This window comes from Cyprinus carpio, chromosome B12 (assembly GCF_018340385.1).
Source record: "Cyprinus carpio isolate SPL01 chromosome B12, ASM1834038v1, whole genome shotgun sequence".
Classification (NCBI taxonomy): domain Eukaryota; kingdom Metazoa; phylum Chordata; class Actinopteri; order Cypriniformes; family Cyprinidae; genus Cyprinus; species Cyprinus carpio.
The window spans coordinates 16307591-16335402 of NC_056608.1; the positions used below are offsets into that span (position 1 = coordinate 16307591).

Sequence of the window (27812 nt, forward strand, 5' to 3'; positions counted from 1 at the left end):
AATGACATATTAACAATGTGAATTCATGCATAATGAACATCTCTGTGATTTGAATTGATTGTGCAGTACAACAATGATGAAAGGCATCATATTGTTGAAGGTTGTATACCTTTGTCTCTTCATTTCTCTTGTGCCTGTCTGTGTCTGATACGCTTGTTCTCCGTCTCTTCCTTCTGTTCGCTCTTTTTTTCCTTTTCACACACACCAAAAATAGCTTACAGAAGTGTGTTTATTTGCCAGAGATCATGCAGAGCTCCCTCAACACACTATATCCTCTTTTCTTGTCCTCCTTGCAAAGATCTGCTCTCTCTTCCACTGAAGTGGATAAATCGGCTAGACCAGTGAACAAGAAAACTAGGGTTAGTTTTGTTTGAGGAATCCTCAGGGTATGGGCATGTGCATGGAGCTCAAGATCTAATGAATATAATTGTGATGATTATTTGTTTCAAATTAAAGTTTCATGAGGCAGTCTAAAAGATGTGAAGTCAGTGTGTTTTAGCCAGAGGTGATGCCTCTGGTTGCGTTAAAGGTTCTTGTGAAACCATATTTAGATGACTTTATCTGCAGAGCTGCATCATAACAGCACCTGGAAAGACCAAGGTATCAGTTTCATGCCATGTTTTAGTTGCCAGTTGTAAAACTGTGCTGAGCATGTTCAGACAGCAAGTTATTGCATTGTGCATTTTGTGCTTTTATATAAATACTTTATTAACAATTAAATAATAAATTAATTAATAACACAAATCTATTGATTTCTAAAATTCCATATATATATATATATATATATATATATATATATATATATATATATATATATATATATATATATATATATATTAGAATAATCAAAGAATAATTCATTTTTTTCAGTAAGGCAAAATATGCATGATGTAATTAGCTATTTTTTTCCTTTATTTTAACTCAACATACATTATTTCCATTTCAAGTGCTTTGGCAAGTACTCCGTCTTAGTTTATTTTGCGATTAATCATATGGTGGCTGGTACTCTCACACCCCAAATCTCGGCAAATAATCATATCTATTAATTTAGAAATAATTGTGTATTTCTGCTTCTAATTTCTCTGAAACACCCACTGAGACTCGGTTCACATGTTATTTAGCCTCTTTGCACTCGCGCATAGAGCCCCTTCTCTCCTCAGCTCATGGTTTCCTGTAATGGTATTTGCAGGAGAAATTAGATACCATCTTTCTAATTAAGCTCATAAGCATAATCTCATTGCTCTTATCAGTTCTGCTGTACACGAGTTCAAAAAGCACACCAACATCAGTGGGGAGAGGCATCACGAAGCCAAAACCCATAATGCTTATCTTTCAGCTGATAATGTGGATATGTGCTTGAGAGATGGAAAATCTGTGTGGTTACTAAAAAAGCAGTTAACTTTTTATATTTTATTTATTTATTTTTCATGCTGCTTTTCACAATAAAAGCCACTTTACAGGAAAATAGTATCTTAAAGCCCCCATTGAGCAAGATATTTAGGGGAATGAGGAAGAAGCCTTTGGAGGAACTCAACAGGTGGAATTCAACTCCTCAGGCACAGATTTAAATAAATGTGTATATGCAAAACTAGTTACATATGTTTAGTAATAGTCATATTTATTTAATAGATGAGTTAATGTGTTATTAATTGTCGTATTTATAGGCTGAAGCAATGCAGGAGGTGGTCAGTGAAGCATACATCACTGTATGGGTGTAACTGGCGCTATAGGTCTGGCACAATGTAGAAAAATCAGTTTGGAATGGAGAGTAACACAGATTTAACAAATTAGTTGCATCTGTTGTTTGTTGATTCTGTGTTGCCAGAGGAAGGGCTTACAGTAAACCATTTTTAAATCATATGTATCTCATTATGATATTGACAGCCTAAGCTTTATGTCACATGTTACTAATCCTGGTTTATTAAAAACAGTCTATTCATTGGGAATTTCAATTGTGAAAATCCAATTTAATGGGTTGCATTTACCATGAAACACATTTGAATATTTTAATATTTTATCTATCACATACATTCTTAGTATTCTCACCGGAACAATTTTTAATCAACTCCGTGATATGAAGTAATTTCACTGCATTTTATGGAGACCTTTTATACATTATGTTCAGATGCAGAACATAATGGGTTTGTGTGTCAGGCACATATAAGAAGTGTCTTAAATCATTTGGTAGTACACTGCATGGGTGTCACTTGCCTTTAACAAGAACAACAAATATGACATTTTCACGTTTATAAACAGCAGCACTAGATATATGATGAAGTATATTGAATGTTTTGATGATCCAACACTGGGATGTAGTTAATCACAGAGAATCTTAAGTTCCTTTTGAATGTAATTAACCTCATTGTCAACTTCACACCACTTGGGAAGAATTCAGAGTTAGTCTATTGTGTTCATATATTCCTTTCATTTGCTTTATGAAGAGTCCTTTGTAATATTAAAGGGATAGTTCAACCAAAAATGAAAATTCTGTCATCATTTACTCACCCTCATGTCGTTCCAAACCTGTATGAGTTGCTTTCTTATGTTGAACATAAAAGAAGATATTTTGAAGATTGCTGGTAATCAAAAAGTTGGTGGTTGCCATTGACTTCCATAGTAGGGAAAAAAATTACTATGGAAGTAAATGGCAACCACCAACTGTTTGAGTGAACTATCCCTTTAAGCCTCAATGTCAATGATGTATAGTTTCACTTCACTGCCTAACTAAAGGGGCAATTTATTACTTTTGTGCTCATTTAACACATTTTACACATTAAGAGATATGTTTTTGTGAAGAGTCATCTGAATGTTGTACACTCACATCAGAAGAAGATTGTAAAAAATGTTAAATTTCAGTATGTATAATGCAGGTAACCCTTCCTATTGTATTTCACCATGTTAAAATGATGTGTGCCGGAAAGAATCTTAAAGCTCAGAGTGTAACGGTCAGGTTCCTGACATAAAAAGCCCATTCTATTTGTACACAGATGATTTGGTTTTTAATAACTTATAAACTAATAAAAACAGTCTGACTGTGAGGTGTGATTAACAAGGTCGTTAATTAAATTAAATTAAATTCAAGTCTATTTGTATAGCGCTTTTTACAATACAAATCATTGCAAAGCAACTTTACAGAAAATTAAGTTTCTACAATATTTATTAGTAGCTTATCAGTGGTGACTGTCAGTTTATGTACATATGGAAGAAATGTAGATTAATTGTCTTGTAATTAAAGACATTATCAAACAGACAATGAACACCATTAACAGCAATTATTATATGATGCAATCAAACTTATAGCAAAATTTGGTATGTTGTTTCAGGGTTGGCATCATCTGAGATGAATGATCATCTCAATGAAGCCATCACTCCTCATTATTTAAACATATGTGATTTTCCATCATTCTACAAAAAAATCTCCACCTGAGCATTGCGACAAGCAAATTCTGCCAAAAAAGCTCATTAGCGCACACCATCTACCATGAAACCCTGCAAATAATGCAATGAAGTGAATCTCCATACACTCTCAAACTACTTAATTAATATACATGTTATTTTTGTATTATTGAGATACTATTATAGTTTTTATTAATATGTTTTAAATTAGTATTTTTTTATATTTTCATTTTTATGTTTTTATTTTTAAATGTCTATCTAGCTATTTTAGTTATTTTAGTAAATCAATTAAAATCAACTAAATCAACTAAAAAATAAAACGTAGACTGCTCTCTAAAGCTCACTAGTATCAGTATAAGTTACATACATTTTACTGGTTTGATTGCTGATCATGTTAACCAAGGCATCATTTACATTAAATTCAGGTGCATTCAGTAGTTCTTTAGCTAGCAGTCAGTCTTCACTCTTTTGATATTCACACCTTAAGTACAAAAACAACTTCTACTTAAGATACCAATATGGTGAATGACATTGATTCTAACGCTAGCTAAAGAACTACTGAATTTAATCTAAATGATGCCTGGGTTAACATGTCCAGCAATAATCAAATCAATGAAACAGCCAATTTAGTAACACATTTTTCATGATAAAAATGCAGATATTTTTCTTTGCAGGATATGTGCAAATGACTTCCATTTCACATAGATTGCACTGATTTGCAAGTGTGATATTGCTTAAGTATCCCATTTATAATAGAAAATGTGTTTTGTTATTAAACATGAGAAGTTCTGCACATCTTTCACATTCAAACCAAAGCTATTTAAAATAAGCAATCTGTTTATCTACCGTATCGTTGAATGCACTCATTATTCATTATCTTTTATTTATTGAATAATGAAAAAGCTAGTCATCCATCAGAAAGCGCCTTCAGTTTTGGTTTGGGCTGTGAGTTGAATTGTGAAAAAGTTTTCCTTAGCAGTTATTACAAAATTACACATATTACCAACAAATTGTATTCCGCCCCATTGCGAACCATCTAGAGAGTGAGAATTCTTTAGACAAATTAAACCAAAGGTACATTGCTGCGAAAAGAGTAATTTTGAAGTCACAGCAGCTCATTCCAGGTGACAGATACATTTCACTTCTTGCCGCTGCCCTCATTGCGTCTATATTTTCCGCGCATTGTGTTCAGCTCGACATTCATTTCCCACAAGCATCTGTTGGTCTAGCCCTGTTGTGCTGTGCAGTTGTACTCTCTCTAATGTTATCAGCCTGCCTCAAGAAACATCCTGCCTTTATTAATATATCAGCATAGAGGAGAAATGGGCCTGCTCCTCAAACAGATGCAATAGCACAGGGATGAGGCGTTCTACTAAAATAAAAATAAAAAAACCAAGACATGCGCACAGGACTCCAGCTCTTTGTACATTACATCAGTGTTTTCATGGCTGTCTCCCCTCGGAGCAAAGATTGAGTTGAGATTGAATATTAAGCTGTTGGATGAACATGTGTAATGTTCTCACAAAATGAAAGGATCACCCATTATGAGTTTCAAAGCCAATGGCTCACAGTAGATCTGCGGAGAGACACGGCACATGAGAGCAAAACAAATATGTTTGTCTGCAAATTAATTAAAAAAATTACCAAATGTTGCTTCTGTGGGGCTCGGTCGGAAGAGACTGTTGGCACAGCCTGCCAGCGGTTGCATTTTTTTATTTTCTTATTTGGATTATAATGTCACATCACACTGAGACTCACGCTCAGAAAATTAGCCCGATAATTCATAAAGCGTTCTGGGTGCGACTTGCTCGTGTTGCCCTCGTTTGAGGTAAACACGACGAGGGACATCAATGACACTGTGCTTTAATCTTTCTGCTGATTAATTCCACCCTCACCTGAAAAAAATACGAGCTAGTTAAGGAAACTTTTTTTCCTCCCCTTCTGCGGTTTCAAAATAGCTGATGGAAAATAATGAGTCTGGGCTTAATTAGCAAGAGCTACTTTCACAGGAGATAAACAAGTAAATGATTAAATCCGTTGATGGTCTCGTTGGCTAGAGAGGCTGCCGCATCCGACTCCGCCGATCTCTGTTGCCATGGAGACAGCCGGTGACTGCCGGTTTCTCTCCATTCAGCACGTTTGTTGGGTCGGTTCAGGCGATGGTTGCGGATACCTGGCTACGGCGCTCTGCGAGCTTTCTGCTAAAAACAGAAGGTGTGAGATGCACTACAATGATCGCACGGTTACGGGCAGATAGTCTCTGATCAAATGACAGGGTGACATTCAGATTTTATTCAGAAACTGCTGTTTTTCTTCTCAAGACCTCAAGCAAAACAGACAAAAAGACAGAGATGGGCTGAGATTATAGAACAGCAGTTATTGGAAAAAAAGCTTCTGCATTACCATGTTTTGCATCTTTATTTTCATCACTCGGTATGTCATATACATGAAATATATGACATACATATAGTTTTGACATCTATTATATTTTTTTCTTTACAGTAGAGAAACAACATTGAGATGACACACTATTTGGTTTCTAAATTAGTTAAATAGTGGCATATAAATCCTCTCCAATACCTCTTTAGATCAACATCCCACCAAAGTCTTCGTTCTTTCACATCTATTCACATTGTGTCGTCAGTAAGTCAGAGTTTTAAATTGGGTTGTCAGTAATTGTACTTCACAATGCAGTAAAATAGTTCCAAAAGTAAGTGTTTTACACAAGTGGGGACATTCCAGCCCCATCCACACTGACGTGGAGTTTCCAAAGCAATCTTTGCGTTTATCCAATCAGCTTTTGGGATATGTGAGGGAGGCCATACCTCTAACCCCATCAGAAAAAGAGCTGTCTTTTCCGCCCCCCACAAATGGGGTTTGTAAACCATCATCCTGCTGTCCTTCCCCGAAAGCAGAGAGGCCCTCCTGTCCTCCGGTAGCCTTAGACAGCAGGCTGGCGGCATACTGTGTAGTTTTCGCCCCTGATCCCAGTACAGTCATAGAAATGACAGTCTTTGCTCTTCTGGAGCTTGTGCCTGATCCCAAGGCTGTTGTGTAGGTAACAAGGCTTTTGTGTTTGATTTGGCCCCTCGACATCAGTGCAGACTCGGAACTGGTGAGTGTCTGTGGATCCTGCACCGCCACAGAGGAGCTGGCAAGTGATTGGCTGGAATATGCCACTGGCTCCGCTTCAGTCTCAGGATTGATTAGGTTGTAGCTGGAAGATCCCCTACCCCCATTATGCAGCTTGTTCCTGCCCGCCTCCCCAAAATCAGGTCCCTGAATGGAGGGGATAATGGGTACGGAGTGGGCTCGGAAAGAAGGGGGAGGAAAGGTCGTTCCCTGGTCCAGACGAGTGCACGGAACATCAGTGTAGCCTATCTTTCCTTTGGAATAGGCGGAGAGCATCATTTGCATATTCAGGTTGCCACGGCTTTGTTGATTGCGGTCCGAGTGAGACTGGCACCTAGAGGACAAGAAACCGAGGGAATTAGTATTTACATCTCATTATCCATTACACTGATTCTGTCTGTTACACTCAAAAGAAATCGCTCGGCCACTGCACAGCAGTGATCAAATTATTTGGAGGTGGTGGGAATTTTGAATCTCAGTGTAATTATGTATAATCTGCAGCTTAGGCTGTGTGCCTGTGGTAGCATAAATTATGCATTTGTCATAGATTTAAGTAGGGCTGGATGATATCTTTGTTACTTTCAAGTTTAAAGGCAGATCTTTGCTACTACGCGAAAATTGTAGAAACCAGACCGTTGACTGGGTTTAAACTATGGTCAGAACATTATAAACACTTTACACTTTTCTAATGAGTGATATTGTTTTTCAAATCTTGAAAAAGGTTTGTGTTGCCTGACTTTGACCCCTACTGTATCTGCAGCACAATTTGCAGTTCAGGCTGCAATATTAATAATGTTACTGTGATGATGAAAACGTAGGTTATCATCACATGAACATCAGTTCACAGCATTATTGTGTATATTGATTTACTGTTTATTATGATTTGATGTGTATGGAGACAATGTCATGTCTAGTGTTCAAATTGTATTTTGCAGTTGAGTACAAGAATCGAACAGAGACTTTGAAGTTTTCATATTTATTTTATTGTGCATATGTTTTTTGTTTAACACATTTCATACTATAATTTACCTATCTGGTCCTGTGTTTGGAAGGGGAGTGTTCTGATTACGTTAATATCCCGATTTACTCTTAATTAGTGCTTAGTCCATTTACTAGGACAGAGATGGATGTAGATGCTTTGAAATGGTAATTGTATTATTTGGAATGTGTATTGTTTGCATTTGATCAATGATATTCATGATTATGACTGTGTGTTTAAATGTGTATGTGATTAGCACTGATGCAGAACTTAATGTGTATTGTTTGTAACAAGTGATAATTTACCCATAGTTGGTAGAATCCACGAGTGTTTGGCGGGAACATTGCATACAAGTGATAGCTCTGTGTGTAAAGAGGATCAGTGAGGGCTGTAGCATGTGACGCTCTATGCTGGGAATGTATGTCTGAAGTGAGACTTAATTGTCTGAAGCCTTGTTTTGCTGCTCTCAGCATGTTTTATTTCCATGTTATGTATAGTTAATTTGAGTATTTTTGTTGGATTATTTTAGTTTATTTTGGAATTTGGTTGGAGAATGTGTGACGAGACAGCTGTCAGCAATAAAATCACTTTAATAATTACCTATTTTGAGTGGTTGGATAATTTTTGTAGTTACAGCTGTCAGCCAAAATTCTCAGGTTAGCTGTAAACCAACCAGCCATCTGACCTCTGGTGGCAGCGGCTTTCCGACCGTTATGTTTTTTTTATCTCTTAGAAATAGGGCTGGCTCGATACCACTTTTTCAGAACCAATTCTGGTCCGATACCAGAAATTTTTTTATTTTTAGGGTTTTGTAGTTTAATTTTTTTAGGAAACTTTTTTGGTCCGATATGAAATATTTCAAGAGTTTGTTTTAATTCTGATGGTTATGACTTACAGCTTAGGAAAATTAAAAATTCAGTATCTCAAAAAAATTTGAATATTTTCTCAAAGATCATCAAAAAAAGATTTACAAAACAGAAATGTACAAGATCTCCAAAGTAGGTTGAATTATGCACTCAATACTTGGTAGGGGCTCCTTTTGCACAAATTACTGCTTCAATGTGGCGTGGCATGGAGACGATCAACCTGTGGCACTGCTGAGGTGTTATTGAAGCCCACATTGCTTTGATAGTGGCCTTCAGCTCCTCTGTATTGATTTTCAGATGTTACTTATCTTCCTCTTCACAATACCCCATAGATTCTCTCTGAGGTTTAGGTCAGGTGAGTTGGCTGGCCAATCAAGCACAGTAATATCATGATCAGCAAACCACTTGGAAGTGGTTTTGGCACTGTGGGTAGGTGCTAAAGTCCTGCTGCAAAATGAAATCAGCATTTCCATAAAGCTTGTCAGCAGATGGAAGCATAAAGTTCTCCAAAATCTCCTGGTAGATGGCTGCATTGACTTTGGACTTGATAAAACACAATGAACCAACACCAGCAGACGTCACGGCACCCCAAATCATCACTGACTTCGGAAACTTCACACTGGACTTTGGATTCTGTGCCTCTCCAGTCTTTCTCCAGACTCCAGACCTTGATTTCCAAATGAAATGCAAAATTTACTTTCATCTGAAGAGAGGATTGTGGACCACTGAGCAACAGTCCAGTTCTTTTTCTCCTTACCCCAGTTGAGATGCTTTTTACATTTTTTTTTTTTTTTTCTGGTTCAGGAGTGGCTTGGTTCTAGGAATGTGACAGGTGTAGCCCTTTTACTGAAGATGTCTAAGCGTGATGACTCTTGATGTACTGACTCTGGCTTCAGTCCACTCCTTGTGAAGCTTTCCCAAGTTCTTGAATCGGCTTTTCCTGACAATCTTCCCAAGGCTGTGGTCATCCCTGTTGCTTGTGCATCTTTTCCTACCACACTTTTTCCTTCTAGTCAACTTTCTATGAATGTATTTTGATACAGCACTCTGTGAACAGCCAGGCCTTTCAGCAATGACCTTCTGTGGCTTACCCTCCTTCTGTGAACAGCTGGTGATTTTCTTCTGGAAACTGTCAAGTCAGTAGTCTTTCTCATAATTGTGGTTGCATGTTCTAAACTATCCCAGGAGGTACCCAGTAATTATACTCAAAATTAATCGAACTAATCAAGCTCAAAATGGAATATTCTATTTTTTGAGATACTGAATTTTTATTTAAATTTTTTAAGTCGTAACCATCAGAATTAAAACAAAAAACTCTTGAAATATTTCAGTTTGTGTGCAATGAATCTAGAATATAGGAAAGTTTGCTTTTTTAAATTAAATTACAAAAAATAAAGAACTTTTCCATGATATTCAAATTTTTTGAGATGTACCTGTAAATGTATAGCATAGTAAATAGGCAGCAACATATGATAGATAAAACAACAAGAAAGACTATTAATAATATTTCATTGTGCAAAAGTATTAAAACATGAAAGGCTGATTTACGGGCTTGAAGCAACACGGAGTCACAGCGCGCAGGGCTCCACATAGAAATGTTCAAAGCACAAAGGGAAGGGGATTTTGATGAGTACAGTAGTGTATATCTGTGTGATAGTTTATTGAGCCTTTCGTTTTAACAGTTTTAAATTTCAGTTACTGTGTGCATGAAGAACAATTTATAGTGCTCTCTAATCAAGTGTAGGGATCTCTAACAGACACCCGGTAGAAAGTAACTTGCTTTAGAAACAGCACTAAACTCTAGCAAGATAAAGTCCTTTTATGAAAAACCACTGATCTTTATCTACAGATGTAGTATAATAATAGGAACATTGTATTATCTTAGATACAGTTTTATCATCTTGACTGTTGTAACTGAACGCGACATGCAGTTTGAATGCTGAATGGAGGACGACAGACGTCTGTCAGCCACAGCGGAGAGAAGAGTTTACTTCAACTTGAATTATTAGGTTGAATTAAAGTATTGGAGGGTATCAGAACACTTGAAATATAGTGCACAAAAACTTTATGGTGCTTTATAATGTTATGTACCTTTTGTGCGGTTTAAAAATAACACAATAATATTTGCAGAATATCGGATTTGGATCTGTCTCATCTGACCGATACCCGATCTAGCAGAAAATGGCAGTATCGGACGATATCGATACTGAGTACTGGATTGGTGGACCCCTACTTAGAAATACTAAGTTAGCTTGAGTTGACAGTAGTAGTAGCTAGTGTTGCTTTCGTCAACGAAAATTATGACTAAATATCGTCGTCAATGAACCTTTATCATGCGACGAAAACGAGACGAGAGCCAACGTAAATGCTGGTCATGTGACGATGACTATAATTAAATGTATAATGCAATATCGTTGACGAATAAAAATGAGACTAAATGTGGTTTACAAAATAAAAACTATGCTAAAAAGTCTCTTTGGTCTCTTCGTTGACCAAAAAGAGATGAAACAAAATGTTTTAACGTTATTTCGTCTCGTTTAGTCGTTATTATTATTATTTTGCAGTATTTCTGTTTCCTGTGTCCCACTGTGCACACGCGACTGACATCACTTCCTCAAGTCCCACTCGCGGCATTTAGAAGACGACAACAAACAAAGTTAAGCGGGATTTATAGTTTCGCCTGGCTCCACTGACTGCGAGCGCACCTTCCCAAATGGACGAGGCTTTTATACTTGTCGCGTTCGCCATTGTACTATTCTTTGAAGCGACAGGGGAGCGATGAGGAGTAATTGTCCTCTAAAATCGTCGGGAATCACCGGTGAGAAGAAGTCATTTGCCAGTACAAGTCTTGTGATGAATGAGTTGATGAATTAATCATTTCTTTATGTACAAACTTAAAAAAATCTTAAACTATTGCTTGTATTACGCATCAAACACAAGACAACCTTAAGCAAATAGAGTATAATTAATATCTAAATGAATTCTAATTCTATTTTATACAATAAAAATAAAACATACTTCAAATAAGAAGCCTTGAACAAACTATGCGAACATTTTTTTCCCAAAAAAAGCATTTTCCATCAAAAAGCACCTGATGGAGTTTAAATTTCACATTAAACTGCTTCTGTTTCACACAAACGTCGACATAGACGGGTATGTTCATCTAGAATCGCCCTGAACTCGTGCATGTTCGGCTGCGGAGCTATGCGGAAAGTTACAAAAAATGCTGAGCACTCTGCCACGTGAATACTTCGCCAAAAAGTAGTATGAACGTGACTAAAATTAGACTAAATGTCATCAGTTTTCGTCGACTAAAACTAGACTAGACTAAAAAGAGTATGAACGTGACTAAAACTAATAAAAACTAAAATGACAGCTTCACACAAAGACTAGACTAAGACTAAAATTAAAACAGGCCGCCAAAAACAACACTAGTAGTAGCTTGAGTTATGAGGCCGATGTAAATTAGTTATTTTAATAAAAAAAAAAAAAGATGATGATAAAAACAGTTATAGTAGTAGATTTAGCATCTAAATACCATGGTAAAAATGTAACTATATGATTTCTAGGTATTTGTATGAAAAACAGTAGTCTAAATATATATATATATAATATTATAATATGTGATTATATTACTTTTTTGCATTAATAATATTGTGATGTTATTGGTATTGATATGTAAATTTTTTGTCACAATATTGATTGGTGTTTGTAGATTGAAAAGCCTTTCTGACTTTATTGTTGCACAGTTTTCTCCTGTTTGTCAGCGCTGTTTCACTTGCCTTTAAACTAGTTTCAATCATTTAGTGTTCTTTGCTGATTTTAAGCGCTTCACACTGGATCTCACAGCCCTGTTTAGTGCTCACATGACCGAGCCTTGTCAGTGAGTGAACGCATCGGCTCTAGTGAGCTCCTCCACTGCACTGCCGCTTGAAATTTGAGCTGAACAGATAAATGGTCCGTGTGGCACTGTTTAAATGAGTAGCATTGATTCTTTCTGCTTTTGGCGCATAAACATTATATTGAACATTTATCAAACTCTTATCATTTTATCGAGGAAATTTATATCGCGATAATTATCATCACCCCTAGATTTAAGCCATTTCCATCAAAGCTCGTGTATTCTTCACCCAGACCTATGAGTTTATGAAGACCACACTACTTCATTTAGCTGTGGTTTTGATCTGCGGGAGGCGACTGCTTATCGAATCCAGCACACCTTGTGTTGACAAACCTAAAAACCTTTTGGTATTTTGCTGGGAGACTGCCGTGGAGATCTTGCAGCGTGACCCAAGTGGGTTATCTAGGGTTTGTCAGATGTAGAATCATAGGAAATGGTTTTTGTTTGTTTATTTTTTTTGAGGTTCAAACTGGAGTTGTTATCATCTTATTTTATATTTTTTGTGATGATGACATTCAAATACAGCTTTACAAGAGCACCAAATCATTATTGCTTCTGGTAAAAAAGTGAATATAAAAGCATCAGACACACAAAAAATGGTATTTTTTGTCACTTCCCAGAAACCCCATCTCATCTAACAACTGAGTTATTGTCTGACATCAAAGACTGTTAAATAACAGGGCTTAAATAATTGAGCCCCATAACACAATGCACGGGTATTAAAAGTGTATTCTAGCTCCAGGTTAATCCGGCAGATCGCAGCAAATCAAAACAATATCTAAATATAACCACACCGATGGCACACACAGTTTCAATCCATATTTCATCTCTGACAGGTAAATATGTGTCTTTGCAGAGTTTTTTTTTTTTTTTTTTTTTCATAAAACTGACAACATTGTGTGGGGGTCCTGCTGTCATAGTGAGGGGGATAGGCGAGCTCTGCATGCCCATCTCTCTCTCTTCCCCCCCTCTCCTTACTTCTTTTTCTCTCCATTAGACTGGAGGGTGTCTCCATGGCAACAAGAGAGAGGTTCAGGGATGGTGTTGGTGTTTTAAAGCTGTTAAGTCTAGAAATAGGTCAGTTCAGCCCCAGTCTGTATCTCTCTGAGCCAGCCAAGACTGGCCCGAGAAAGGTTGAGAGCAGCTTATCAATGTTTAATTAATTGTGAACAATAATAACAATAGCTGGACCCCTATAGAGGGGGAACCCATTGGTTGTGCTTTCAGACATAAGCTTAAATTAATTAAGCAAAAGTCAAGCTAACCCACCAGACTTTACAAAAAAAAAAAAAAAAAAAGCCCTGCTGCTGACACACTGGGAAAAAGAAAAAACCCCTTCTCTAAGCGTGTTAGTACGTATGTGCTTGATCACAGCTCTTAAATGAGTCTCCAAGCTCAAAGCTGCACTGTTTAATAATGTAAATTATGGAAATAGGTCAAATAGAGAGAGTTTGGCAGAGAGTGAAGTCACTGTGAAGCTGGATCAAGTTGGCATGGTAATGAGAACATTGCTTGGAAATTCAAGAGCAAGTGCTACTTGCACACATACATTCTATTTAACTGAAGGACATTATTCTTGCCATGGGCCCTGTCAATGAAATTCAGTTTTACTCTCTGACTATATATTGTATGTTCCTTAGAAAACTCATTTGAGTCTGGATCTGTTTCTAGACTAGTTCTATACAGAATAATTCCACAGTTATAGTCTTTATCCTTAACATATGTTTTTTTTTTCCAATTATAGGAACCTTTGGTCCTGTTAACCTGACTTTATTTGTCTAACAATGTCAAATAGTTTTTATGCACTACCTTCCAAAAGTTTGGGGTCTCTTATGCCTGCCAAGGATGCATTGTCTTGATAAAATACAGAAAAAAAAACAGTAATATTGTGATATATTTTTACAATTTAAAATTATTGTTTTCTATTTTAAAATGTATTAAAATGTAATTTGTAAAGAACTTTTGAAAAGAACATGCATCACAAGAAAATTGTCACTTTTCCCTGAATCATTTTTTTTTTAAACTTTCAAGTGTAATTTCCACCACATTTCAAATAATGACAAAAATTATAGTGATGGAAATCATATTTTGTTTTTCATAGCTAGCCTTTTATACACTATATATTATAATTCCACACTTTTTTTTTGTACATTGAAACAGTTAAAAGATAAATATTCTGTTAAGTAAGTGATATTGACCTATTCTTTGTAAAAAAAAAAAAAAAATCATATCTTGTTTATCTCAAGCATGCTACTGTATTCACTGATACTGATCTCCATTGGTAACCAAGTACACTAACTTTTGATTAAAATTGTAAAATAGTTGTAATGGTGGATATGACAATTTCTCAAAGACATTTTCACAAAATAAAGTGTGTGAAAGTGTTTATATTTATTTAATCTTTTGTTTAGGTTATTTTTAAAGTTAAATCAGTGTAATGAAATAAAAATCGAATATTTTTGTTTTCGAAAGTCTGAAACAAGGGTAAAAATAAATGATGAAAGCATAGTAAAAAGTTTTTTACCAAACGTGTCATAAAAAAAAAAAAAAAAAAAAAAAAAAGTTGAAATCTGTCAGTTTGGATAAAAAAAAATCAACCCCTGGGACATAGAAGTACCACAAACATGTGAAGTGTCTGAGAAGAGAAATTGCAGTCATTGCACTGTTTGTTTGTTGCATTTTGCATTTTATTGCTCACCTTCTCAAAGATTGTGGTATCACCCCATTCACCTCCACTTCCTGGAGATGTTTATAGGAATGAAGAGAATCTCGAGATCCTCCACTGAGATGATGGCCTGCTCTAGAGATGGGCGGAGTCCACTTTGAGACGGCTCGATAATTGGTTACCTTGTGTTTTAGGGCAGGGCTTGAGGAGAACGAGCAGCTTCTGTAGAAACAGATAAAAGCTTCTGAAGTGAGAAGACAAAGATCATATACATTTCAAACATTTCATACTAGACAGCCTTAGGTTAGCACATGGCTCTAATGCTTGAATTTCTGATAATTAATTCAGGCCTTGTTGTTGTAAATAACTATTGTGGAAAACTGATTCCACCATAATTCGGAAATGTACATTTTCATGGTTGCTACCAATTACAATTATTATAATGCTTTTAAGTGGTTCATTTTTGACGTGAACATATGATGCCATATTGAGAGCTGATTAAATTTCTTCTTCCGTTTCTTTCTCTTTTGTGGAGAGGGACGGAGTGTCAGAAGTTTTACAATAGATGTGAAGCTCTGGAAAAGTACCTGCAGCGCTTCCCCATGGAGAAACTGCGATTCTGATTTGGCAGGGAAACTTTAGAGCTGCTGAGAACGATGCTGGCTGCCTGCGAAGAGGAGAAACCATGGGCTCTTCTGCTCTGTTGAGACGAAAAGAAAATAAAAGATATTATTGCAGACGAACCAAACTATATAGAGGATGACCACATGGATTATCATTTCTATGCATGTATGACTCATGTCATTTGCAAACATGTGGGAATGTTTCATGGGTGTTAGCAAATAGTAAGTGAGAAAGTTATGAAGTCATGAAATGGTAGCAGCTCAGCTCATGAATATTAATTAGGATATGCAAAATCTATTTCAAGCGTTTTTTTAAAAAAAAAGATATCATTACACACTGGGTTGAGGGAGAAATCACTCTTTCTAACCAAGTTCACATGCCTGAATAATTCTGTGACACTTAATTTGACAACTTCATTCCTATATCTGCTACTGTCAGGTCACAGCAACATCAAATGAGGCCTGAATGCGACTTGTTTGTCCAGTAAGGAGCTTTTTCAGGGTCTGCCCTGATATGTGACCCTTAACCACAAAACCAGTCTTAAATCACATGGGTATGTTTGTAGCAATAGCCAACAATACTTTGTATGGGTCAAAATGGTTGATTTTTTTTCATGCCAAAAATCAATAGGACATTAAGTAAAGATCATGTTATATTAAGATATTTTGTACATTTCCTACCGTAAATATATAAAAACTCAGCATTGCTGAGGACTTCATTTGGACAACTTTAAAGTCAATTTTCTCAATATTTAAATTTTTTTGCACCCTCAGATTCCAGATTTTCAAATCTCGGACAAATATTGTGCTATCCTAACAAACCATACATCAATGGAAAGTTTATTTATTCAGCTAAATTTAAAAAATAAATTACCGTTATGACTGGTTTTGTGGTCCAAGGTCACATAAAACTTATTTTACTTAATCCAAATTGCAGCTGAACTGCAGGGGATGTAAACTACCTTTCAAAAGTATGGGGTCGGTATGATTTCTTAAATGTTTTTTAAAAGAAACTTTTCATGCTCATCAAGGCTGCATTTATTTAATCAAAAATACAGTAAAAACAATAATAATGTGAAATATAATTGCAATTTAAAATACATTTTACTCCAGCAAAGCTGAATTTTGTCATATAACCCTCTAGAAACCATTCTAATATGCTGATTTGGTACTCAAGAAAAACATTTCTTATTATTATCATGGTTGAAAACACTTTTGCTAGCGACTTAATATTTTTGTCAAAACCCTGATACATGTTTTTTTTCAGATTCTTTGCTGAAAAGAACGCTCAAAGGAAAATAATTTAATTAAAATATAAATCTTTTGTAAAGTTGTTAATGTCTTCACTGTCACTTTTGATCAATTTAATGCTTCCTTGCTGAATAAAAATATTCACTCTTCCTTTCACTTTTGAATAGTAATGGGAACACATTTGTTTGATTTTGTTTCGTGACTTAACTAGAACGGATAGTGAGCTGTGTGCATCTGGGAGCCATGTGAACACTGTCGCTTTCCCCCAATGATGACAACCGCAACAACCACTCAGCTAAACATTAAAATCTAATTCCAGCGGCGGATTGCCACTCGTTATAACACACACTAACAAAATGAAAACTCTTGTTTAGAAATTAGAGATGCTTCCTCTGTATTACATACATCGCTGCTGCAAGCTATTTCATCAAGTAGTGTGGACACAACCAGCTGTAAATGACATGCACAGCAGCTCATCTCACTTCCCCTCACTTGTACAGACAGATTAATGTAGGAACACACACACAGGCCAAAGATAAAATGAAGGGATCATGAACTCTGAAGAGAGGCCGTATGGAGATGTTCACTCTGCGATATACAGGCCCCTCAGTGAGGGAAAGCCACTTTAATTAGACTTTACATTTAAACTGCAGATTAAGCGAGACACAGTCTGATTATTCTTCCTTTCGACTTCCCCAGTCAGGAATTAATCTCAGACAAGATTACATTAATGAATTCCTAAACAATTTTTTTTTTCAGTCCCCTCTTAAAATTAAAGCCATTATCTTACAACAACCCAGCAATCCGAGAGCAGCCTGCAATAAGTATCCCAAGCTCCCCTCCCAGTGTCGCCAGAGCTGGAAAAGACAGGCGATAATGCAGTTATTCCAGTTAGTGAAATCTCCTTCCCTTTGCTTGTCTTGTGGAACATCATTAAAACGACTCAGTTTGACTTTAAACTAGTTTGGGGCCTTACAGCTGAAAAAGCATGTCCTTCTTACACTGCTGCTTCCTTGGGGACCTGTTAGCAACAAGACCTTCTCTCCAACAAGAAAATTGGATGATTTCTGACCACCCTTTCATCGCCTCAGCAGGGTGAGAAAACTCAGAGGAAGAGAAGCAAAACAGCCACTGTAATTCTAAAAAAAATTTTCTGAAGGAGGGGTGAAACATGCAAAATCCAAGTGAAGTCTGAACAAAAGATTGGAGCTCCCCCTCTCATCCTTTTCCTAAATTACTTTTATAGTCGTCTGCTACTGGCTCAGCAGATTTTGGCGACGATTATATAAGCGGTCCAATTAAAGGTTTGCTGTGCATGCTTGGATTAGCAAGAGTGACACTCATCTGATATGCTGCACCCTGTGTCATTTATGCACTATATGCATTTTCATATAAATGACTTGTGCGGGGAAATGTAAAAGTAAACCTTTGGGAATCATTTAAGCTTGAGTCCTCACTCTCATTGGACCTGATGACACACATGGGAACGTGAGCGTCAACATTTGTGTATGGGATGAGAATGAACCGCCAAGTGGCAGCAGAGAGAGATTGATCTTCCAGTTTGGATAATGTAACTCTATTCATTCAGTTCTTCATCAGCTAGGTGGCTAGCTGCCTTTGACTGTTGCATCAGATAGATGCAGTGTTTACTCCCCGAGCTGCATGCAGTGTTATTTCTGTCAGCTTGAGGGATCTTCGGAGCAGGTGGGAAAGCAGTAAAGCCATGGAGGGCATCATTCCTCCAACTGCCTGCTGGCCAATTGTATTCATTACTGGTGACTGTTATGCACAGGGGACTTTATTTGAATCTCCTTAACAGCACATGTAGGTGGCTTGATTTTCGACTGTACACGTATATATTTGGTATACACACGTATTTTTGGACAAGCGATCATTATTTGCTTTGTCAGCACAAATGTGGACTTCATGTAGATTTGCTCTCTGGGACATAAACAAACAACAGCTGCAAGACATCACCTTCTGAAGCTGGAGGGTGCTCTCGAGTCTCGGGCTGGATTTAGACATGAGACCAGAGGCGTTGACAGTACTGTCCCTCATGTTGCGGATTTCGGTCAGATGGGCTCGATGCTTATCTCTTTGTCTCCTGCAAATTTTTTATACATTTTTAAACCACAAAATGTAATTTCCTGTGTTTAGACTTAGGTCAGTGAGGCATAAAAAAAGCAAAAATCTTTTAAAATCTGGTTTAGTTTGTACGGAAGAGGATTAGGGCCATTAAATTAGGGTCATTAAATTTCGAATAAACGACTTTATTCTCGATATTTAATGAGTTTATTCTCAAGATTGTATTTCGACTTTTTTTTTCTCGAAATTTAACGAGTTTAATCTCGAAACACAACAACTTTATTCTCGATATTTAATGAGTTTATTCTCAAGATTGTATTTCGACTTTTTTTCTTGAAATTTAATGAGTTAAATCTCGCAATATAATGAGTTTAATCTTGAGATGGTTTTATTTTTTTATTATTGCTTGGCCCTAATCCTCTTCCGTAAGTTTGAGACAGGTTCTTAGGATTTTTTTTTTTTTTTTTTTTTTTTTTTTTGTATTCATGTTGGTTTTATATGATTTAAAAAATATATATTTCTTAGGTCTTAAAAACATTATGTGTACATATTATGTTTTTAATATTTTTTCTTGCAACAAACAACACAAATTACTAATTAAAATAACATATTTGGCCGGTCGGTTTCACAGACAGTGCTTAGATTACACCAGGATTAGCCCATAGATCAGTTAGGACATTTAATTAACTTTTATAAATGTGCCTTAGATAAAAACACAAGAGGCTCAAGCCTTGTCTGTGAAACCAGAGGATTATGTTTTTTGAGAGTTGCATCATGACATTTTACAACCTAACCTTGCCTTGTCACGAAAATGTTAATATTATTCATTATTTCATGAGACCTTGACACAACAGTTTTACAAATATTAATAAGCAGTGAAGTAGTATTGTTAAAATATTTATTCTCTAAGAAATAATAAAAGATTATGCCAAACTACTAAAAATTGTTTTCTTTTAAGGAATTTCAAAAGGCATACGCCATTGTATATACGAATTGCAATGTCAATTAATTTTTAATTGTCTTTTTATATTTTATTATTTATGTTACATTCAAAAAACAAATACACTCAGAATTGTTACGCTGAAACAATGTCATTCCAGCTTCCAAGGATGATTTGGACTCACTTGTTTTTGCAGTAAAGAGCCATGCAAGCCACTCCCAGCAGGCTGATCCCCATGGCTATGCTGAAGATGGACAATATCTGTCTCTGATAGGTTTCTGCACTCTCTGAAAAGACAGACAAGACAGCACACACTCATCTTCAGACTTTATTCACAGTCATCACTATGCCAGTCTTGATTAAACAAAAGAATCTTGTGTAGCTAACTGGCTCTTACGTTAAAAAATAAAAATAAATAATAATAATTCAGTATCACAATAATGGAAACATTCCCTGTGTGAGAGAATGAATTTTTAAAGATGATTGGAAAGTGAACGTCTTAAAACTAATCAGCTAGTTCTATCATTTAACTAGCATGCAAACGTGCACACAATCACATTTGATTTAATGATCAGGGACAGAGAGCAGAGAAACATGCAGGGAGCTGTCAGCTAGACATTCATATGTGTCAGAGGTCAGGGAGGCTTAAAATGTGCTTGAAGAAAGAATCGGCCTAATGATCGGTTGATAGGCCACCAGTAGGGCCCTATTAAATCTGTTTTATTTTATTTTTTCCATTTAAATTTTTCTGGAATTTTATAATTTTTATAATTTTATAATTTTAGAATTGTAATGGTTTAATTAATTAAATTAAATTGTATTCATCAAAAGCATGTCTAATTAATTGAAATCATGAAACTTACATTATTAAACATTATTTTATATGATGTATGTTATGTTTTTTTTTTTTTTTTATTTGAGTTTTGAAATGTTTTATTTTTTTTATATATTTATGTTTGAAATTTTATCTAATTATCTGATTTTAGAAAAAATTAAATATTAATATTATTTTTCATATGTAATTATTTGTTTTTTTACATTTTTCTGCTGAATAAATTCTGGTAAAATAAATAAATAAATAATAATAATAATAATAAAAATTCTGGCAAATATCCTCTTAAAAATAATGTTTTAATAATATTTTTATTATTATTAGTAGTATTTTCATTATATTCAAGTAATACGTTTGTCACAGTTTCTTCAAGTTAGACCAAACTTTTATTTTGTTGGGTTGTTGTGAAGACCTTTAGGTTTCTGTTTGTATATGATATGACTATAGTTTTACTCAAAATAAATGGTACAATGCTCATGAAGTGACTCTCAGACCAGTTCTAGAGATTGTTTATGTGTTCATGTACTCATATATTGAGGCGGCAGAGTCTAAAGACACTACGAGCGTAAACGCGCATCTGCCATTCATTCATACAGAGACGCACAGAACATGCAGGATTCATATTTAAATTGTAATTTTGTGACTTAATATTCACAGACACTGGTCGATATCATGTTTTGATTTAAGTGTACTGACCTACTTTTGCTGTATCCATTCAAAATTCCACGTTAAATTCCATTTTTGTGACTGGATTCAGTGATTCTGTTCACGTTTTCCGCAACACGGAAATCATAGTGCCCTACACAAGCACTACTGAACTTAAATTTGGACATGCAGGGAAAGAAAGTGTTCTTCTATTTGTATTTTGTCTTGACTTTGCTTATAAAGGACACCTTCATTCATTTGAATTTATAAAGCATTCTCAATTTATATCTAAATGATCATAATTAGTACTCATCTGGGAGAAGTTCTACTAGATGTCAGAACATGGATGCTGATATTTGTTGTGTGACTCATATCCTGCCGTTCAGTTGATTGTAAAGGTGTTGCAGGTCTGAGCTTTGTTCTTACTAAGTAAATAACATATAGGGTTCTGTATTTGTGCCCATCCAAAACTGTTTTTTGCATCATGTGTCTGTGGAAATCCAAGAACAGCTAGTGGCACAGCAGGGACCAAATGACCAGTCCTCACAGGACACTGATCCCCGGTTTGGTGGAGAGTCTCTGCGAGCAGATGGCTAGACTCCCTCACAAACACAGACCCATGACTGAAACGCTCTCTCATGCCACAAATGCACAGAGCTGACCATTCATGCACACGTGCACTCAACACCCCCCTCCCGTCTCTCTTTCTCATGGAAAACACTCTGTAATGGCCACAACTGGACTCACTCACCATCCAGATTAAAATCACTGAGGCAGTCATTTCCAAGAAGCAGAAATGCATATCAGTTCCACTTTAACTATCTCTCCTTCTCTGACAGTTTTTGAGGAAATCTTGAGGCGAGCGTGTGAAGCACGACTAATGGAAAACTTCACAGGATTCACTTGTTCACTTAAAGAAATGCTTTCACTTGTCAGGCACATGAGAGAGGACGGTAGGGCAGAGTGTGTGGATACAGAAAGAGAGAAAGCCTGTGGAAAATCCATTTTCACAGCAGTTTTTGGGCTCCTGTTTGTTGACACTGCTTTAAGTCTGTGGTTTGTCAGGGTAAAGGCATCTGTTTAGCCCTAGGCTGTGTGATATTTCTCATCCCCAGAGACTTGCTGTGCAACATGCAACCTCAGCAAGGTGCACACCTTTGGGCTTCACAGTAATTAACAGCGACATACATAGCATCATGCGCAGGCGAGTGCAAACAGACACATGTATGCTCACAAGCCGCACAGACCGCATCGCCCATACAGATGCTGCCCTGTGCCTTTACAATACATTCCTTTTGCTCTGTTTCCATGGAAACTCAAGAACATTAGGCTTTTGTGATGAACAGAGAGCATCATGTGTGTTTGTATACATTAATGCTGGTCAGGAATGAAAGGAGAAGCCTGTGGGTGTTTAAAGAGGCTACGTTTAAATGTATAGGATTTATATGAGAAGCCTGTCTTAAATTCTTTTTAACCATTTAAATGGTTCTGCAATGTGATGAATGCATCTCAATTAAAGTGTCTCAATTCAAATGTGGGCATAAAACATTTAAAATTATATAGAAAATTAACAGCAAATGATATAAAAATAAAATATTTAAAAATATAATTACAAATTATATATACACTGCCATTCAGAAGTTTGGGATCAGTAAGATATTTAATGTTTTTTAAAGACGTTTTGATTGTTAATCAAGGCTGTATCTATAAAAAACTCTAACTTTGTGAAATATTATTGCAATTTTAAAAAAAAAATTCTATTTTATTTTATTTAAAATATCATTTTACTCCTGTGAAGCAAAGCTGAATTTTCAGCATCATTACTTCAGTCTTTAGTGTCACATGATACTCCAGAAATCATTCTAATCTGCTGATTTAACATCAATGTAGGAAACAGTTGTTCTGCTTAATATTTTTTGGGACCTGTGATACTTTTTTTAAAGGATTCTTTAATAAATAAAATGTTAAAAAGAACAGTTTATTAAAAAAAGAAATTTTGTTTTATAATATACACTACTATTAATCTAATACTATATAATACTAATCTATACTAATATTAAAAAAAGACCTCTAACACTGGCTTGCTCTATTCTTTTTCTATTTTATCTGTTTTCTTTTTATTTAATATATAATTTATAAAAAATGACCTTGCTACGTGTGCTGCATTAGGCTAACTGAGACTTGTCATAGCACTTGCATGTCATTGCACTTTTGTTGATTTTGATTGCTTCCATTGTCCTCATTTGTAATTTGCTTTGGATAAAAGCATCTGCAAAATGTAAAAATGTACTATTCAGAAGTGTGGGGTCAGTAAATCTGATCCCAAGCTTTATATATAAGATGGAGCACAGAATGTCACACCTACAGAATTCTGAAAGAATTTAATATCAAGCACTTCTGTGCACATGTTAATGAGGGTGAAAAGAGGGTTAAAGAAGTAATAAAAAAATAAATTTCCTTACCCATAAACTCAATGCCCAGCTCATCTGCTGCTAGGGAGAAATAACAAAAAGAAAAGTGGTTAAACAGACAGAGAGCAAGACAGAAACAAGGAGAGAGATGTTATCATACAGATTTCCACAAACAAAGACATATTAAATCACCCAGATAATAACCGTGAATAAAAAGCAAGTGAGTTTTATCAACTAAAACTGCTCATTGTTCAGAAAGAGAAAAGATTCTGTAGCAGCATCGAAAATAGCTTTCTCTTGATTACCCAAGATACGAGCAGCCACGATATTGAAGAGGGTGAAGCAGTTTATAAACGAAAGCACATAAAGGCCTGTTAGTTGCCTGTAGAAAAGCCAGATTTTGTCAGAGACATGCTTTAGAAATGCCTCTGTCAACTGTAATGCCCAGGAGATGCTTATTGTCTTTTCTAGTTGAAAAATTGTATTAATCCTTACGAAGGCTTCAACCCATATGCCTCCTCTTTAAGGGAGTGTTCTCCAGCAGAGCACGGCACAAGCAAATCGCTTTCTTAAAAGCAGCCACTCACTCCCTCTCTTTCTCTCTCTTCTCTATCCCACTGAAGCCTCAGAACTGCTGGTCCTGATAAAGAGAAGAACACTCATGCTCTTTTCATGTGAATAGTCCCCTTTTCACGCCACTGTAATATAATCTCATTTAAATTAAAATGAAACCCTCACACTTAATTGCTTTTCTGACAGAGGTGGTCTGAGGTTTTTAAATAGAATGCGGCTTGCCCGAGAAAGATTATTTTAGTGGACATACTTAGAGGGGAAAAAACAGAAATCAAACACAGTGACAGAAATCCTTCTGTCAAATGATAAATCGCCACATAGTAGCCTCAATTTTTCAACACCACGTTTCTGCATATATTCATGCGGCAAATTTAAACATGATCTGTGGGAAAATAATGAGCCGAACTGTCTATTTTTTTCCTCTCGAAGAGGTCGTGCAGCAGTTCTTAATGAGAATGCAAGGATGGTAGTTTTAGCCAGTTCCTGCTTATGATTTAAATTCGTGGCGAATAAGGACAGAACCCTTGTTTACTGGCAGCAGCACCATAGCGCAGGCACAATGAAGTATGAGGAATCGCTTAAAGGTTGTTTTAAATGCTAATGTAAGCAGAATTGTTGGTAATACTCCTACCCGAGATTTTAACACACTGTCTCTCCTCTGGGCCTTTTGAATTCACAGTGTTTTGTGGGATCGGGTGAGATTTTAAAAAAACACAGCACGGCTCTGTGAGACAAAAGGCCCAGGCGACGATCCAGCGGTTCTGTCGTATTCCTACTGCCAGCATTGCTTGGCCCATTCATGCTGCGGCTGCCTCTGATTGCCCACAATAACTGCCACATTCATCCAGTCATAATCGCTGTGCTGTCATGAGCCACACACACAAAGTCATTAAGCATGGATATGCATGCATTCCTCGAATCCTGGCAGCAAGGTCCTGATGTACTGCTCCCATAAACCACAGCCTTCCATCCGTTGTCCCGTCACCCTTGGGAGGCATTTACGCCGTCGAAGAGAGATGGGACCCAGCGCACTGCATCAACGTCAGTCGCTCAGAGACTGACTAAAAGAACTACAAAAATGAATCAAATCCTTAATCCTTCTGTTAGTTGGAGCAATAGGCGAAAGCTCCTTTGTGCTGCTTACTTACATAGCCTAATGCTCGAGAGATAAATACCTAAATGAGAGGGGCCGCTGTCCCCTGAGCAAGCCAGTCGTGAAATCCGTCTCCCTTGAGTCACCGGCTGAACCCCCGGTTTATCCGCAGCTTGGAAAACAGCTTCACTTTCCAAACTCCTTCCACGCAAAAATTAATATTCTGTCATCACTTATGCACATGAAGACTATGCTGGTTACTCTTGTTTGTGGAATTGCAATAAAAGGAATTAAACCTTCAAAAGCCTTTATAAAAGTGGTTCATATGACTGCTGCGCTATATGTCATGTCTTCTAAAGACATACTTTTTGCATAAAACACTGAATTGAACATTTTCCCCTCCTGTGAGCCTTTAACTTCTACAAAGAGATTATTGCATTTGAACTTGAAAACCAAACGAGTGAAATTCATGATCAAATCATTTAGATAATTTTTGTTAACCAAATCATTCAAAAGATTTAATTTAAAAGGGTAGTTTTGTAAATCGGACAACACTGCTTTTGATTTGTTCATGTAATTTTTTTTTTTTTACATTTGACTTTAAAAAGAAATGAAATATAGTGCAAAGTGCATGATACATATGGATCACTTTTGATTACACTTATGCATTGTTTTTACAGCTCGGAAACACCAGTCCCCAAAAGAGCATAAAAACTAATTTTCTCCCTTTGTGTTCTGTGGAAGAAAGAAATTCATACAGCTTTAATACAACATGAAGGTGATAAAATGGTTGAATTTTGGGTGAACTACTCTTCTAACACAGTAGTGTTTTCTAATGCCAGGGAACTGGGGGATGTAAGGGCCAAGCAGAAGCAAGGCTCTTCAGAGCATCTCTTATGTGGTAGTCGATATGGAGACAAAAATGACGGTCGACGGATGATTTGTGCTTGTGTGTTGAGCAGAGATAGATTGTGAAAAAGCTCAGGGGACAAAAGACTAGGTGGCAGATAAAGCCAAGCCGCCCCCAGGGGGTGATTTGTGGCTCATTTGGTGGGTTAAGTGAATAAAGATGCACTGGGCCATACGCATCAGGCTCAAACTAGGAATGGGGAAAAACAAACATTGGCCTCTACAGGGTGGAATAAAGATACATTGAAAATATAATATTGAGCACTGTGATTGCTCCTCATGCGGGCCGCTCCAAAGCCTGTTGTGTTTGTTTTCATGGCAGGAATGGATTGTAATTCAAGCATAATCTGGATTACATGGCTCATCTCTATCAATGTTGTATAGATGGATGAAAACAAAAACTATAGATGCTGAAAGCTTCACCCACATTTAGCAGATTTGCAACAGCACTGGCCTAAATTGCTTTAATGCTAAACGGTGTCAACAGGAGGGTGGAGGAGGCAATACCAGCAGGATCGTGTAGGTGTATCCGTGAAGAAGATGATGGCACTGCTAGAGATGAGGGCTCCATCTCAGGGCATGATGGATAGCAGGAATATGAATGCTGTCATTGAGAAAATCCGATATGAAAGAGAAGCATCAGGGATGCAAAGTGGGCCTTGGCGGAAAGGCTACAGAAAGATCCCATTACCAGCCACTCAGTGGGGTCAGCAACTCAAAGTGCACTAAATGGGAGTTTAGGTTGCTGTCTCACACGCTGTAAAAGATCACTCCCCAAAAGACAGACAATTCATACAACGCAAGCCATTCTGAGAAACAGCCTCACTGCAGATTCATCGGTGCGCTGGACAGTTCTTTTCACCGCTTTCTCCTTCCTTGGGTTCGACTTCCTTTCATTTCGGTATAATAGCTCTCGGAAAGTTGAGTCACTGGAAGGTTTTATGAATCAATGCTTTGTGAGGTTTCACAAATCTCTCCAATACCAACCTATGAGAAAGCAAACATCTCTCTTTGACAGCTTTTCCCTTTGGCTACTTGTGCTCCACAGTCCTTTTTTTCAACTTGTGAGACACTCATCTAGCACAGAAATTGCTAATGACTTTAGCATCGACCTAAAATTAGCAAAGCAATTACTTTCATTCAGGGACTTTCGTAATGGCAGGGGAAATGTACTCTTCATGAAAAATGGTAACTTGATAACATTTCATAGCCACTTTGAGCCCTGTTAGAATCTGCAATCACATTGTATAGCAGGACAATGAAAGTGAGCGGGTTATGCACTATATCTGTCATGCTAAACAAAATCCTTCTCTAGCAGAGTTAGAGATCAGCTTTCCCATAGAGAAAATAGCATATGCAAATGCTTTCTGTTTTTCATGAGAGTGTGGCATTATAGGGTGACGGCAATTTCAGCACTTAGAGCGGGAGGTATAATTAACTACTTAAGCAATACCCGGTTCTGAGAAAATGGCAGAGAACTCTCAGCCCTGGAGGCTAAGAGACTCACCTGA

At 36.6% G+C, this 27812-nt stretch overlaps 1 protein-coding gene across 2 annotated transcripts in view; it reads right to left on the reverse strand.

Annotated features, from left to right (window-relative positions):
- Window positions 1-5665: 5665 nt before the first annotated feature.
- nrg3b (neuregulin 3b) overlaps window positions 5666-27812 on the reverse strand; it is a 135920-nt gene continuing 113773 nt past the window's right edge. Inside the window, exons 4-9 of one of the 2 annotated variants that reach the window (XM_042735663.1) lie at window positions 23778-23804; window positions 20023-20125; window positions 18791-18917; window positions 15527-15639; window positions 14973-15161; window positions 5666-6862 (exon numbers count right to left, since the gene is read on the reverse strand). In XM_042735663.1, the coding sequence (XP_042591597.1) occupies window positions 6190-6862; window positions 14973-15161; window positions 15527-15639; window positions 18791-18917; window positions 20023-20125; window positions 23778-23804 (1232 nt within the window). In that variant the 3' untranslated portion in view covers window positions 5666-6189. Of the gene's footprint in view, window positions 6863-14972; window positions 15162-15526; window positions 15640-18790; window positions 18918-20022; window positions 20126-23777; window positions 23808-27812 lie in introns of both variants that reach the window. The other variant, XM_042735662.1, reaches the window with a different exon arrangement.